Source organism: Lepidochelys olivacea, assembly GCF_965140295.1.
Source record: "Lepidochelys olivacea isolate rLepOli2 genome assembly, chromosome: 1".
NCBI lineage: Eukaryota > Metazoa > Chordata > Testudines > Cheloniidae > Lepidochelys > Lepidochelys olivacea.
Window position 1 is genome coordinate 21,590,607 of NC_140411.1, and position 17,254 is coordinate 21,607,860.

The following is a 17,254-nucleotide window of genomic DNA, read 5'->3' on the forward strand; positions in this document are numbered from 1 at the left end:
CTCTACCTTAGCAACTGATATACTATGTAGAAAAATCCAGGACCTGAAGAGTAAGAATATTTTTTAAAAATATTATGATATTTTAGTGAGATGGCAGCATTATCCCACAAGGCATTTACCACAATACCTAAGTGACCTGCAAAATCAGCTATGTAGGAGCTGAATGGTCTTTAAGAGGTCAAACAAAACTGTACTGGAAATTTAAGGGGTATTTTTAAAGGAAGTCAGTTAAGAAAGAAATCCTCCGTAGTGGAGATGCTCCTTAGTGCTGGCTTCACTGTATTACCAAGCACAAGAGAAACCGCTGAGTCAAACAAAATTTTCCCGTTCTAAGGGAAAAAACTGACATGCTACGGCAGGAAATATGTCTTACAAAGTGGCTATATTACACTCTTGATCCACAACACACACACTTCCCACTGAAAATCAAAGGCACAGTAAGAGAGACCCCAAAATCTGTTTAGGAAAATGTGACAAAGCATTTTAAAAGGTCATTTTTATTTTCAATATTTACTTATTGGCAGCTTTTTTCATGTTAATACAAAAGGCCAGTCAACATCTTCAGCAAATAATACATGATATCGAGCTGATTAATGCTAAGTTACAATGTATCACAGCCACAAAGTTACCAAGAGTTTTAGCCTCATTCAGGTCAATAAAACGGATACCAAACATTTAAGAATGATTTTCTACGTATGCGTCCAACCTCTTTTTCCAATTTTGCTTTAACATCAGTGTGCAAAGTCCAATGTATTATTAGAACATGGCACTAGAGGTGTAATATAACAAATACCATAGTGCTTCCACATTAGAGGTTTTATATAAAGAAATTACCTAAGCAAATAATTATACATACATTGGTGTCTGAGACTTAAGAGTACAAAGTAACAAGAAAATTAAATGAATCTATGGTCATGGATCCAAAAGCTATTAGAATACAGTCAATGCCAAACTGGTACCTTGAATTGCTTCTCCAAGGTACAGGTTCATAAGATGATCATTGGATGAGTAAGACACAAAATGATTCATAACAACACTTGCTGCCATTTTCACTTAAGCTTAAAAAAAAAACATACAAAATTGTATGCTTGCTTCTCAAGTAAGACCTGTAACTACAAGCTTTCATTACTCAAACACACTGGACTGCCATCTAAAACTGTGCTCTGCCTTTGAACCCTTATACATGATCAGTGCAAACACAATATTTTGGTCAGATCTGATCTGTTTAGAACTCCATCAGTCAGTATTCTCAAAGCTAGTTCATTACACTAGGAAATTACTGTTTACAGAGCTTTTATGACTCAAGAAAAAAAGTCTTTGCACCCCACAATTGACATCAAAGAAGCACAGTCCTTACCCACTATGTTCAGGCTGAGAAAAAGAGGTAATGATATTTTATGGACAGTGCTTATTAGCATACTTTCACTACTTACTCTAAGTTACACATTCAGAGGACAGTAATGTAATAAAACTAGGTTTGGTCTATGAAATATTCAGCCGGAGTGCTAGCACCAAACGGAGTGACTAAGCCAGTATCCATATCTTTTTTCAAATTGTTGTTTGTTTGGAAACGTTGATATATACGTTTTTAATTCCAAGTTCATGAAAGTGCCTGCAGATGAGAGATATAACACTAATTCAAAACATACAATTGAGTCCTGCATCAGGATGCTGTGGGCATATACACATCCTAAGCATTCATTTGGCTGGCAGCCTGGAACAATGCCAGTACTGTATAGTCCAAGGCTTAAAGTTCATCTTTTTTCAAAAGGACTAAAGGCGTGCTGCAAAAGAGATCCTGCATTCTTCTGTATCATCCAGGGAGGCTGTTCTAGTCTCCAACGGAAAGTGATGTAGCAGCCCATGCTCTGGATTTGAATGAGCGCCTTGTGCAAACTATTTTTGCTAACCAACTCCAGAGATTGCAAAAAAGATTAAACCATATTATATTCTGCTATGTTGACCTGCAGGTGGAGCGGCCAGCCTGCCATGCTTTAAGATCGGGAACCTGACTTAGGTGTGAGTCAGATGGGTCAAAGTGGCAGGAATTGCCTTCACTGAGATACATCTCTGCAAAAAACCTCTTGGCCCATTTGGGGTGGATCTTGGGCCAGCCCTTAATTGAAATTGCAGCAAGTCAAATAGCTGATACTTTTCCCCTCTCCTGGTAACGGGGATGCCACATTGTTCACAAGCGTATTCTGTCTTGCCTCACTGATCAGCCGGCAAGCTAAGTCCAGAAAGAGTTTTTCCACATTATCCGATTCTTTAGCAGAAGTTTCCAGATAGTACATGTTTTGGGCCTCTGAAAATTCTTCAGCTCTTTGTTTGGAGACTTCTCTTTTCTCGGCTAAATCAATCTTATTACCTGCATCAATAAAATATTTTAAGAAAGGGAATTAATTTGACTTGTAAAACAAAACCAACAGAAATTGATCTGGAAGAAAGGAACCATTTGTCACCATGTGTCTCGTGTTAGGTTCTTTATTTTAAACAAACTATTCATCTTATAAAGCTACAAAACTAAATGCTCACTCTCCTGTCCCCCCAAAAAGTGGATTCTCTGATAGATAACCAAGGCTTTTTAATATTAGCTCGCTTAATGGAATTTTCCCCATGAACATGCAAGCCATTTAGCATTAATTTTGTGCTAATGCACCTGTTTAATATCAATTGGCATTAAAGGATTTCCCTTTTAATGTCTATTGAACAATCATTGGTTCTTGCTCCAAGGAGCACTTAAAATGTCAATTATTGCATGTGGGGGCGCCAAATACAATATTTTTTTCACATAATTATGAGCTTTAAAAAGAAACCTGCTCTCCAGTTTTAATTACATGTTTTTGTTCATTATATGGTTACTGAACACGGGGAATGAATGGGTGTAAGAAAGCTGATAGAACTAGGTGAGGTGAGGAACCCTCCCCCATAGGGAGATGTCATTTTCAGCTTATGGCAGAACAGATCAACATTTGTGTAGGGAATAAACCGACTAATGATTAATCTGATATTAACTGCAGTTGGTTTGGGAAGAAGTGGGAGTTGAGAAAAGGATCCCTTTCCACTGCCATCATTTCCATCCAACAACCTCTCCTTTACAATGTAATGGTTCATGAACATACTCTATATGAAGTTAGATTTATAGAAAGTTAATAAGCAATTATTGGAGTATAGAAGCATATAACCATCTATAACTTGGTAAGAAGCACATCAGTAGAAGGTGCTACAGATGGTTATAAGCAACCTACTGGATTCTAGCAATTTATTAGCACATTATTGTTTATTAATCTTTTATAAACTATTTATAAAATATACTGTACCTTTAATCTACAGTGTGAATGGTTTCTTGTCACAGAACCTCTAAGCATTTTAGATTGCATTGTTAGTGTGCATTAGGGCACCTAGAGTCTGGGATAAGGGTCTTTTTAATTTTAAAATCCAAATAAAGACTAAATACACCAGATTCTTCTGTAGAATTGTACTATCTACTCTTTAAATATTAAGCTATTTAAGAGAGAGAGAGAGCGAGAGAGAGATCTTTCTGTTGAATAACCATCTGACTAACGCTTTCCTCAAATTATGTGTCCATCATTCTTCGACTATGCTGAGACCTAGTCCCTTGACCAAGTCCCTGAAAAGTGATGTTTTGACTACCCGATTTGGAAAACAAAGTCCACCATTGCAGAATGCTAATGGGCCTCATCACTGTGTATACCTTGGTGCACTCTTCTGGTAGCAAACTGATGGCTGGATTTGCTTCATCTCAAGCAAAGGACATTACTCAACGTGGCATTTTCTTCATTTAAATATTTTTTAATTCTCTAAAAATCCATGTGAAATTCTGATTTAGTACCAGTGAAAGGTGTAGCCTCATGGCCCTGGAGACAGAAACCTTCTGTTTATTCACAGGACAGGGATGATACAGACTGCAGCAGATGATCTTCTCCACGGCCCTGCACTGTGCCTATTAATGAGGGAGAGGAGGAAGACACTCCAGGCTCCATATGCCCACTGAGTCCTTGACCTCTCTGCTGAGAATGCCAACTGGAATGCCAACTAGTTTTTGTGATGCTGACACATGCCACTGCAACAGGACTGAGGCCATCAAAGCATAATAACTTTCAGCCACTACCAACCTGATCTAGATATGAACTGGGAACCTAGAGGTGTAAAGCTCCAGTTACTCTTTCTAAACTGCAACTGCACAGTCAAAGCCATGGGGCTAAATAACCAAATACATAATTCATTCAGTGGAAGGGAAAGTGAAACAATCATTAAATGGTTCCTGGTTTGTTTGGGCTTTCAACCTAAATACGGCCCTCCATGCTGAACAACCTTACATGGCTTAAGATGGCCAACACTTTGAGAAGCAGCAGTTGCTATTCTGAGTTGTGTTTTAGTGCATTGGCTTTATGTATTGGAGGAGTCATTCAGACACAGTCTTTGTCTTGACAATTTCACTTAGATGAATGGCTTTGTGGTAAGATGCTACAGAGATATAGGTTCAGAACCTACTGGCATCAAGGGGTGTCCAGTCCAGCATATTTGAAGGAGATCCTGACACTATGAGATAAAATAAATGCAGTATTTTCCATTGCTAATGCCTCTATCTGCCAATGACCCTAGTCAAACTCCAGACGGACATGGCTGATTATTCTCTCTTGGAGAAATGAGCTCTTATAAAAGCACAGTCCTCACTTACCCACTAGCACAGTTATGACCTTATTGCTGGCATACTGTTCTATTTCTCGCAGCCATTCGGGAAGGCATCGGAAGGATTCTTCACAGGTTATGTCATAGGTCAATATTAATGCATTAGCGCTGCGATAATAACTCTGCGTAATGGACCGGAATCTCTCCTGCCCTGCCGTGTCCCAGATCTGCAGCTTTTGGCAAAACAGAAAGGGGAGAAAGGGGAGGAGAAAATACATATTAAAAAAAAACCCCATAAAAACCATCCTTTACTTAGCATCAGGGCAGCACCTAAATGCTTTCAGGGGAAACCCAATGGTGGGAAATCAGGTAACTTTTAATCCCGTTGGCTCCCTCTTCCACCCCACCCCCCAGTTTTGTTTCTCTTCTTGCATCTAAAGATTTAAATTCAAGGCACTAAGTCAGCTGGCATTCCAGCTGATTTCCCTGGAAGCAGCAGGCCTGTAAGCTTTCATGTGACTGAGCATTTCAATCAGCAGTGGAAGAAGTAAGCCATGCTGGCTTGGAATTCTAATGCTGGCATTACAGGGAGAAAACAAATGCCCCGGGCATTGAGGACAATGACATCAGCTGAAAAACGACGACAAAACATCTCCCCCAGCTGCAAATGAAGTTACCCTGTTTCAAATGAAGAGTGCGAGGGAGGAGGGTGGGGAGAGAAACCATAAGAAAGAATCAACAGCTTGGACTTGTGTGTGAACTTTCAGCCAAGCATCTCAAGGTTCTTGCTCTGCATAGCCTTGCACAGGTCACCTCACTGCTCTCTGTCCCCAGTCTGGAACTGTAAGGAAGGGTACATACCCACTTACCAACATCAAAGGGATTGTTAAAGCTGTTTGAGATCTTGAAAGGCAATATAGAGTAGAAGTGCAAAGTACTATCATTTACACCATCATATCAGGGGTGCGGGAGGAGAGAGAGCTTTTAAAATAACATTGGCCCTGATCCTGTAGGGAGTTCTGTGTCCGACCACGCATCTGCCTACATAGAAATCACTACAGGATTGGGTCCCTAAAATCATGTTCGCTGGTCAATGGCATTTCAGATTAGTTACAAAGATAACAAGTGACCTCAATCCATACTAAAACAGAGAAGTGCTTAACTGGAACATGACCAAAAAGGACACACTGCAGCCCATGTTTACACTGGGAGAATTAACCAACAATTTCAAAATCGTTCTAACTTGTGGTTCAGCTAATCTGGTATTAAATTGGGGGAAAGGTATGTAAACATGGCTCAGATGACAGAACCATTTTCACAGAGGTTTAGTAAATCTGCTGAAATGCCAGTCTAATCAAAATGGTACCAATCAATACAGCCTACAGCTGAACCAGCGTTCAAACCAGTCTGAAGTTTGGGGTAAGTTACTTCTCCACTCTATGCAAAGCTTTTAAGATTCTGAATTCTTAAGTGCTCTGTAGCAAGATGCCATTGGCAAGAAGGAGCTCAAAAAAAACAAACAAGTACGTGTGGAACGGTAGATGCAGCCAGAGCTACAAAGAATTTCCTATGGCTTAGCAGAAATTTAGGAAGGTTTTGTTAGTGTAAGCAGAGTCAGGATGAACTCCACCCTGACATCTGGTGGTGAGTTGTGGCAAGTGGAAAAGAACTTCAGGGGCTGATCTCATTTGCATAGGCAAACCCACCCCACCTAGGATGAGCCCATAGCTGCCCAAATGGTCACTTTGGCTGCTGTGGGATCCCCAGTTTCTCTGTTATTGGGGCAGGAAGAATAAATTGTTATCCTGATTATGTGAATCAAGGACAGTGGAACTGTACTTGGCCTTTTATTATGATGGAGGGACTCGCCATCAACTAAGTAGCACTCGCTAGGCAAGGGACATGGGTTCCAAAACTCAGTGAATTGAGAGAGGCTTGGGACAGGTATCAAGTGTAGGTAGTCTCTTGGCCTATCTAAGGCTGTGATCAAGTGTCTTGATGTTTTGGGTCTTTTGGCCTTGAGATGAAAACCTTGTCTGTGTCTCTTACACCTTGAAGTGAAAAAATTATTTAAGTTGTACCTGGTGGTGTGGGCCCTTTGTAAGGGCCTGAATCATCAGTTGCACCTCCTTCTCTCACCACTGTGGAATATCAGAGCTAATTTTGGGTCTATTAGGAATCTAGTTACAGGTGCTGAGCGGAATTTGCTTTGCGCTTACAGTGCATGAGCACTGAGGCTCTTACTACTACAAGCTGAAATCACTAAAGAGCTAAAAATTACTAAGAGCTGAAATCACTGAGCACTGTGTTAAGTAGTGGGGAGCCTGAAGATATATGGCTGGGCAGCTGGCGGAGCGGACCGGCTGGCCAAGTGGAGCAGTTCGCGGGACGGCTGGAGCAGCTTGCAGGACAGCTGGCGAAGCGGAGCAGCTGGTGGATCGGATCGGAGTGAAGCCCCATGGAGAGGCAGGGCAGTCGGCTTTGGATCATCAGTCGGCTTTGGATCATGTAAGGTGTCCTTTACTTCTTTCCCCCCCACACTCCATTTTCACCCAGACTGGGGAGTAACACTCTGCAGATGAACTTTTGAACTCTAGGGCTGGACTTTTGGGTTGTTAGACTTTTGGGACTTTGGACTCAAGAGACCTTTGGATTGTTGGACTCAAGAACCAAAGGGAAAGGACATGGCTCAATTTGCTGGGGTGGGTCTTTGCTCATGGTTTGGTTGATGAACCCTAGTTGTGGTGTTTTCCCAATTTAATGCTGATGTCATTTACCTCATGTTATTAAAGATTTTCTACTATACCGAGACTCTGTGCTTGTGCGAGGGGAAGTATTGCCACTTTGAGGCGCCCAGGGGTGTGTGTAAGATTTTCCCAGGTCACTGGGTGGGGACTCGAGCCGGTTTTGCATTTGCTTTGTTGAGAGGGAACCCCTATGTACTGAACCCGGCCCTTGCTGTTATCAACTCGGCCTGGCAGAAGGGTTACATTAGCAAAGCCACATTATTACTGAAAGAAGAGACGTTGTAGGCCCTGTAGAAATCACGATTATAGTATGTTCTCCTGCAAAGAGACGTAAAACACTGGAAGTCCTGTCCGCCCTACACAAACAAGGATGATCTCCTGCCACTTTTCATAGAAGTAGTGCCAGGGTGCTAATGGCCATATTTCCTTTCCGCCACTGGTGTGCAGGGTACTGCGCATTGGTTGTTTGCCACCCCTAGCCCACAGTGGGCTCTTTTCTGCTGTATATACTGAGATTACAGGATATCCTTTGGATGGAATTGGCCATCAACATCTGCCTTTGCAGCACATTTGTCTACCACCTACAACACATTTCTTGACTAAATTCTAATAAGTACATCTAGAGATATCAGATGACCTTAAAAATTCTCCAAATCATTGGTCTCATGCCTAAATACAACTGCTGCATGAAACAAAAATGTATAAAACTTTTGTCGGTTGTTAAAATGATGAACTTTTGGTCATCTAGAATAAAAGACAATTTTGTTTAAATGTGGTCAATGATTCATAATGAAGGAATGTCTCAAATTTCAATATTTTAACTCAAAAGGGGCACTTCTCTATTTCAGGCTTTGGTTTTTAAAGTGCCTATCTGAATGGTTGAAATCTGATTAGAAAGAACTACTACATTTTGGCAACCTTTGGTGGAAAGGTTAAAGTCAATGGGAATTTTCCCTGTTCTCAGCAGATCACGACAGAGTGAACAAAACTTAAAATATTCTAGCTCAAGGGGAACATGAAAGTTAAATTGTGTCAATCATGACATTACAGGTAATCTATATTATATTAGCTTCCGAGAGATGAGAGCCCCACTTAGCCCATTATCTGATTCCAGGCCTTAGGGTCCGACTTTGAAAAGCTGCCTCTGATTTTGTGGAGAGAAAATTAATTGTGGTATCAGTTCCCAGAACTCAGGCATCACACTGCCTGATCTGTTGGCACATGGTGTTTAGATGGTTAAGTATTTAGAACTGCAAAATAGTAAGCACAATTCCTTGTGGGTGCAAGTCAGGTGTCAGGTTGAATCTACTTTAAAAATCAGGGTCTCTGTAATTTGTTTTTGTTTATGTGGGTTTGATGTTTCTGTTACTTTAATAATGGTTTACTGATGTGTACACACTTTGTATTTCTGCAGGATATTCTAGGGATGATCTCTCTGGACTCAAAATGGCTTTTTGATGAGGATGTTCTATCACACCAACATGATGAACTTTGAAATTGGAAGAAACTGCTTTGGAGAACAACAGGACAGAAGCTTCTGTGATTGGATTTAGCTGTCATTCAACCCACTTGCTGGATATTTAAGTCAGAAGAAAAGCCCTAGAATTTGTGTTAATTGATAAAGATATGCTTTCAGACAAAGTGTGTGTCTGTTTTTAATCACAGTTCAGCTTCTCTCTGCCAAAGTAAGTGAATTTACCATCTATACTTTTCCATTTTATGGTCTTCCCAGGGAAGTCAAAGGATGTTGCCTGACTTACACATGAGAACACAAAGTTACCTGGATGTTATTTCTTGGGGAAATATCCTACAGGCTGGTTTCAGAGTAGCAGCCGTGTTAGTCTGTATTCACAAAAAGAAAAGGAGTACTTGTGGCACCTTAGAGACTAAGGAATTTATTTGAGCATAAGCTTTCGTGAGCTACAGCTCACTTCATCATGAATGCATCCGATGAAGTGAGCTGTAGCTCACGAAAGCTTATGCTCAAATAAATTTCTTAGTCTCTAAGGTGCCACAAGTCCTCCTTTTCTTTTATCCTACAGGCTGTAGGCACTGACTCTGTGGGTGCTCTGGGGCTGGAGCACCTACAGGAAAAAAACTGTGGGTGCTCAGCACCCACCGGCAGCCCCGTGGATCAGCTCCTTCATCCCCACGAGCCCTCCTGCTGGGCCACACTGATCAGCTCCTCCTCCTCCCTCCCAGCACCTCCCACCCTCTGCAATCAGCTGTTCAGCAGCATACAGGAGGTGCTTGGGGCGGGGAGAGGGGGGTGGAACAGGGTCAGGAAAAGGTGGGGGAGGGGGCAGAACGGGGTGGGAAAAGGCAGGGGTGGAGTGGGGGCGGGATCTGGGGCGGAGCAGGAGTCGAGCACCCCCTTGGAATTGGGGAAGTCGGCACCTCTGCTACAGGCCTCAATCTCTAACTTCATACATAGGAATAATTCTGTTGAGTTCAATGAGACCACCCCTGTGCGTAAAGTTAAGCACATCCTTAAACGATTGCAGGATTGGGATTATGTCCGATTACCCCTTCAACTGCTATCCACTTAGCTTGAATTTATTTTTGTAACCTTTTAGGCATTTCTCAAGGTTCCTTCCCCACTCTGAACGCTAGGGTACAGATGGGGGGACCTGCATAAAAACCCCCTAAGCTTACTTTTACCAGCTTAGGTTAAAACTTCCCCAAGGTACAAACTATTTTACCCTTTGCCCTTGGACTTTCCTAATAATAATAATACCGGTTAGACGTTTGGTGGCAGCAGCGAAAGAGCCCGTTTGGAAACGTCTTTTCCCCCAAAATCCTCCCTTACCTTTACACCCCCTTTCCTGGGAAAGGCTTGATAAAAATCCTTACTAATTTGCATAGGTGACCACAGACCCAAACCCTTGGATCTTAAGAACAATGAAAAAGCATTCAAAAGAAGAATTTTAATAGAAGAAAAAGAATCACCTCTGTAAAATCAGGATGGTAAATACCTTACAGGGTAATTAGATTCAAAACACAGAGAATCCCTCTAGGCAAAACCTTAAATTGCAAAAAGGCACAAAAACAGGAATATCCATTCCATTCAGCACAGCTTATTTTCTCAGCCATTTAAAGAAATCAAAATCTAAGCATATCTAGCTAGATTATTTACTAAATTCTAAGACTCCATTCCTGTTCTGTCCCCAGCAAAAGCATCACACAGACAGACAGACAGGCTTTGTTTCTCCCTCCCCCCACCTTTTGAAAGTATCTTGTCTTTTCACTGGTCATTTTGGTCAGGTGCCAGCAAGGTTATCCTAGCTTCTTAACCCTTTACAGGTGAAAGGGTTTTTCCTCTGGCCAGGAGGGATTTTAAAGGTGTTTACCCTTCCCTTTACATTTATACTCTGAAACCTTTATATTTATGACAGCATTAATCAGATCTACATAGAGTAGCTGTGGCTTGAGTGTTTTTTTAATTTTGATTTTGTCAGAAAAGATCAAGCAGACCAAAAAACTAGCCCTGGATCACACAGAATTTCATATGCTGTATCATGCAAAAGGATATGAAGAGATTCAGAACTTTCTTGTCTTGATTTTTACACTGAGGTCTCTCCCTGAGTTTTCTTCACTATTCTTCAAACTGAGATGACTTGCAAAGACGTCTCACATTAGCAAGTCTGTCTGCATAGATTTTGGAATGCAATCCTAAAAGCTCTAAGGACATTTTCCCAAGCAGTCTTGAATACCAAGAACTACTCCATAAATAGTGCTGCTCTCTCATCTTAGCCCTTAACCATGGTGCAGGCGGTGGGTGGAGTGGATGGAGTCACCATGTGGGAACTTTGCAATGAGTTTATAGGCAGAGAAGTCCCTAGTTTGAGTGACAGGTCATTTTGATATCTCAACTTTGCATGCCTGAGTCACACCTGCTTGCTAATATACAAGTATTTACTCCTGTTAGCACTGTTGAGCAAATACACCTGTGGGAGAGTAAGGTGGATTCTATTCTGCCTCACACATCAAGAAAAATCAATTAGGTTCCGATTGCAGAATCTCTCACCACCAGTGCTGGTGCAAGAGGCAGAAAGAACCCAGCTTGACTTTCAGACCCCAAGTAGTGACTGGCAGTTAAATCTGCAGGGCCCATTTTCCCTCTCACTTACACAAGTTTCACATTGGTTTAACTTCACTGACTGACTTAAACGTAGTTGTTCTTGATTTACACCAGTGTGAGAGAAGAATCTGGCTCAGCATCTTTGGATCAGGACCATATAGAGCAGTGGTTCTCAAACTAGGGCCACCGCTTGTTCAGGGAAAGCCCCTGGCGGGCCGGACCGGTTTGTTTACCTGCCGCGTCCGCGGGTTCGGCTAATCGCAGCTCCCACTGGCCGCGGTTCGCCATGCCAGGCCAATGGGGGCTGCAGGAAGGGTGGCCAGCACATCCCTGAGCCCATGCCACTTCCTGCGGCAGCGAACCGCGGCCAGTGGGAGCTGCAAATCGGCCGAACCTGTGGATGCAGCAGGTAAACAAACCGGCCCGGCCCGCCAGGGGCTTTCCCTAAACAAGCGGTGGCCTTAGGTTGAGAACCACTGATATAGAGAATGAACATGAAAATTCTTCACTCCTAAATGTCACCTGTCAATAGCACTGCTAAATATAATACAACCCTATCTAATTGTAGGCTGCTTGAAATAAGGGTTGATTGATTAGATAGATAGATAGCGCTCTCTCTCACACACACTCACACGCACACATTCAAATGTTTCAGGTGACCCTATCTGGATAGACAGGGCTGTGTCTGCTTTGTAAAGATTCTCGGCCTATAAGCCTTCTGCACTGTACAATGGTGGCTACTTAGGGCTGGTCTACGTTAAAGGATTTTTGCAACAGTGTGCCAAACTGGTATAAAGCAAGGATTGTGTGACTTAACCCAGGGTGCAAAAATCCCAAATGCAGGCAAGACCTTAGTACGTAATGCTTTCTCTCCTGTTGCTCCCTCCCTAGCTTCAAAGCACTGTGCGCAACATTGAGTTAATCCTGGTGGTAACGCACTTGTTATGGTAACAGAGTAGCAGCCGTGTTAGTCTGTATTCGCAAAAAGAAAAGGAGTACTTGTGGCACCTTAGAGACTCTCTAAGGTGCCACAAGTACTCCTTTTCTTTTTGTTATGGTAAGTAAGTGTTATCCCCATTTAAGGATAGAAAAATGGAGACAAAAAGGGACAGTCACTTGATCAAGGCCACAAAATGGGGGCGTCACCAAGGCCAGAATTAGCACTCTGGAGATTGCTGGTTCTCAAGCCTGTGCTCAGATCATATTTTGCTATCATCAGCTGCCTAGTATTTACTAAAGAACCTCCACAAGATACAGGTTTGCACGAGCACCTCACTGACAACCTTCAGAGTGACTTTCCAGTATAAAAAGAAGTTGGAAGAGAGAAACAGAAAACTCCCAAGTTAGAGAAGAATGGGCCCAAGATTTTCAAAATCTGTTGCCTAAAACTAGGCTCCTGCATCCATAACTGGTATGATTTTCAAGAGAGCTAAGCAGCCAGCATTTCTATTCCAAGCAGGCCATTTATTTAGATGCCTAAATATTGCATTAGCAGCCTAACATTAGACTCCCACTTTAAGAAAATTTTGGCCTGGAATTGTCCTTGGGAGAATTAAAGTGGAAGAAAAACCCCTCTTTCTGTGTGGTCTGCAAACAACTCCTTCCCATATGTTATCTTGCCATAAAGGTTATGTCCCTTCTAATGCAGCCAAGGTCAGTGCGTGCTGGGCTTATTGACACAGAAGTACAAGCTATATGAGTAAGAGCTGCCTGGTGCCCCTTCCCCAAGTATATCAATTGATTTTTCTGATCGATGCTCCTGTGGATTTCCATTTTTTCCTTCACCTTATATGAGCAAAGAGTCTACTCAGCCCCACTCATGAATTCTGTGTCTCTCTAAGAGGATGAATGTACATGTATACAGCACCCCTATGAAGAACCCAAATCACAAATTATACACATAGACCACCACTGGCCTGCAGCCACCCATAGTTTGAGGGTAGGAATGAAGACACCTCTGCATGGTAGGAGGTGAGTGGTAAAATGCCCTTCCTCTTTCTAAAATGTGCCATGAGAACTGTAATCCCTCTAGAGAGCAGACAGGACATCAAGGCCAAAACTTTTCAAACTAAGGAAGGAAGGATTGTCTTGTGGCTGATGCACACTGCATCAGACTTCAGGGGTCTGGGCTCAAATCCCAGCTCTGCCACAGACCGACTGTGTGACCTTGGGCAAACTCATTTAGTCTTTTTGCAATTCCTTTCCCAGTTTATAAAATGGAGATAATACAATTCTACTTCCTTTCTCTCACCCTTTGTCTGTAGAGATTGTAAGCTCCTATAGCAGGGACAGTCTCTTACTACAGATTTGTACAAGCCCTACTACAATGTGGCTGGGGACTCTAGACACTCCTATAATTAAAAAAAGTCAATCATTAGGTGCCTAAATCCCTATATAGGCAAACTATAGCCTGATTTTCTCAGATGACCCGAGGACCCCAAGGGAGCTGCAGGTTCTCAGAATATCTGATAAAAATCAGGCCACTTTTCATCACCTAAATAGATTTAGGTACCCGACTTCAGGCACCCACATTTGAAAATATTGCCTTGTGTGTTTAATCCACACAGCAAGTAATTTGCACCACCGTGGCTCTCTCATCGGAGTACCCACTAGAATACCAGAAGGGAGAGAAGAGAAATCAACTAGTTTTTCATTTCCATCTGTGAGCTTGTACTAGTATAGCAGGGAATTGAATTCTAGGAAAACTTCACGGGTCAACTGAAACTTTCACAGCACTGAATGCACGGATCACCACACTTCCCACCCACCTTGTCACACTAGAGTCATCCAGTTTCTCCAAGGCCGGCCAGCTCAACCAAAACTGGAGGTATTTCTAGGGCCCTTCAGTCCTGCAGAACTCCACAAGCCTGCAGGTCTACACCAGTGAACCTTAGGAGCTCTGTAGGGACAGAGCTGCAATGACTACAGCTGGCGGAGGAGACAGCATTCCACCTCCGAATTAACAGGAGTTCAGTAAATGGAGGTTGAACTGAAATAGTTCTTTGCACATCCATAAACCCTAATACACAAGCACTGTACAAATATGGATTGAGTTTTGCAACACCCTTCTTCAAAGGTAGACTATTATTATCCTCACAGATGAACAGAGGCACAGCACTGAAATGATATGCCCAAGGTCTAAACAAGTCAGAGCCAGGAATAGGACTCAAGAGTCCAGACTTTTCCAGGCAAGAAGGCTACAAGCACGCTCTCTCTCTCCTATATGTCATCACAGAGCTTCAAACACCCGACAATTGCTTCCATCACAGATTACAAAGAGAAAAATTAACACTAATTCACCGAAACCTGGACAGTAGCACAACCAGTGGCAGATTTAGAGTTAGTGGGGCCCTGTGCACAGCTTCATTTTTGGGGGCCCCCCCTTGGGACCCAGCCAAGAAAAAGAACATTCTCTCTTATCTCCCCCCCCGCAATTTTTCATTCTTTTTTTCCTTCATCCCCCTCCTATATTAGAAGTAATGGGAAGTAAATGAAAAGGTGAGGTACCTTGATTGGGGTAGAGGGTTGGGGTGCAGGAGCTGGGCTCTGGGAGGGAGTTTGGGTGAGGGAGGGGTCGGGCTCTGGGAGGACGTTTGGGTGCGGGCTCTGAGCTGGGGCAGGAGGCTGGGGTGCGGGAGGGGGGCAGTGCTTACCTCAGGCAGCGCAGCTCCCAAAGTGACTGGCATACTCAGCCCTCTGGCAGCGGCTCCTAGGCGGGGAGGGCCAGGGGGTCGCCACATGCCACTGCCCGCAGATTTTGCCCCTGCAGCTCCCATTGGCCGCAGTTCCTGGCCAATGGGAGGTGCAGAGTTGGTGCTTGGGGCGGGGGCAGCGCGCAGAGACACACCTCCCCCAGGGGCCGCAGGGATATGCCAGCCGCTTCCTCTGCGATGTGCCACTCCCAGGAAGAAAGCAGAGTGGGCAGGGAGCCGCCTTAGCCTTGCTGCTGGCACGTCTCTTCGCGCCCTTTAGGGGGAGGAGGCAGCGGGTCTCCATGCACTGCCCGAGGGGGCAGCACACGGAGCTGCCTCCCCCCCACCAGGGGCGTGCAGAGATGTGCCAGCAGCTGGCCGCTTCCGGGAGTAGTGTGGGGCCACCGGCCATGGCATGCAGGCAGCCTGCCTGAGCCCTGCTGTGTCACCGGGGCCAGGACTAGGTGCAGGGTGTCAGATGAGATTTGTTCTGCATTCTGGGGCCCTGTGCCACTGCATGATTTGTTTCATGGTAAATCCGCTCCTGAACACAACAAAGCAAGTTGGTAGTTTCCTACCTTCACTTTTTCACCATTTATCTCCACAGTCTTAATCATAAAGTCAACTCCGATAGTGGCTCCTTGACCTGGTGGGAAAAGCCCCTACAAAGAAAGCAGTTTGGTTAAAGCAGATTCTGCAGTAAGATGAGAAAGAAGATTTCACCTGCTGATGAATCCCCTCCAGGCTTTTGTCCCATCCTGCTTCCTCTAATTCTACTCCCCTCTCCCCAAAACAGTTGTTCTCCCATCAGAGAGAAGTATCAATAGATGGGGAAACAACTCAGAGTCAATTTAGGGTGATTTGATCACAGTCCATAAGTACCCACATGGAGGATAAATATTTAATAATGGACTCTTCAATCTAGCAAAGAAAGGACTAACACAGTCCAATGGCTGGAAGTTGAAGCTAGACAAATTCAAAATGAAAATATTGTGCAACTTTTTAACAATGAGTGTAATTACCACTGGAACAATATAATCAAGGGTTGCTGTGGATTGTCCATCATTGGCAGTTTTTAAATCAAGATTGGATAGATTTTTTTAAAGACATGCTGAAGGAATTATTTTGGGGAAGCTCTATGGCCCATGCTATACAGAAGGTCAGTCTAGCCTTAGAATCTATGATCTATGAATTCATAGAGATCTCTGTACCACAGGAAATGCAATCAATTGTTCTGTTGCCCTAGCTCATGGAGGACTGGACTCTTCACCCACTCCATATACAAAGCTCCAATTGATTGCACTGGGAATCCAATGCTTGGAGTGGCAGCAAAATCAACTCTTACGTTACCTGGGACAAAAGAACAACTGATCATGTCTCTTGTTGTACAAAGGTGTCTCCAGTTCAACTCCAGTTGTTTTCCATAGAGTAAGGAATGTGACAACTGGACTTGTGAGGCAGGGGTTGGGAGGGCAAACAAGAGGAAAAGGGGGATCGAGAAAGAGGAGGAAGAAAAGAAAAAAGAACTATAGATGTTTATACCCTTCTCTGAAGCATCTGGTATTGACTGATGTCAGAGACAGGGCACTGGACTAGATTGGCCATTTAGCTGATTCACTATGTCAAATTTCTCAGTTCCTAGGAGTGAGTGGTGGCAAAAGCTTTAGGAACATTCATTAGAAGAGAACATTTTGTCATCACAGCTTTCCATTTCCCCAACACTGTTGTGTAACTCTCTGAAAGCCACTTTCCAAGCAATCCTCTCACATTCTTGTACAAAGGTTTCTGTGAGCGAACAGACAGTCAGCTGTTATCTTGACAGTAGCAACGTCAAGAGGCTTCAACTCACGTTTCGTGGTAGTATTATATCTTGGTATAGTTAAATAGAGGGACCCAAGCAACAATAAAATAATAATAGCTTTTCAATTATTGGTTTCCAGGCCTGTAGACCTACACAAAGCCACATTGATTTCTGGCCATATCTGCCTCTGCTACCAGTAGCAGCAAGCCAAAGCTTGGAAAGCAGCAGAATTGGCTGCCGATTTTACAGTTTAGCCCCTTGGGTTTAGCTCTAGTGCTGC

The 17,254-nt window shown here is 43.3% G+C and overlaps 1 protein-coding gene across 2 annotated transcripts in view; it reads right to left on the reverse strand.

Annotated features, from left to right (window-relative positions):
- Positions 1-463: 463 nt before the first annotated feature.
- The window catches only part of RAB30 (RAB30, member RAS oncogene family), a 64,341-nt gene continuing 47,550 nt past the window's right edge, over positions 464-17,254 (reverse strand). For both annotated transcript variants that reach the window (XM_084632269.1, XM_084632270.1), the window contains 3 exons: positions 15,752-15,835; positions 4,703-4,886; positions 464-2,368 (listed from right to left, as the gene is read on the reverse strand). In XM_084632269.1, coding sequence (XP_084488395.1) covers positions 2,118-2,368; positions 4,703-4,886; positions 15,752-15,835 — 519 coding nt within the window. In that variant the 3' untranslated portion in view covers positions 464-2,117. The remainder of the gene's footprint in view (positions 2,369-4,702; positions 4,887-15,751; positions 15,836-17,254) is intronic.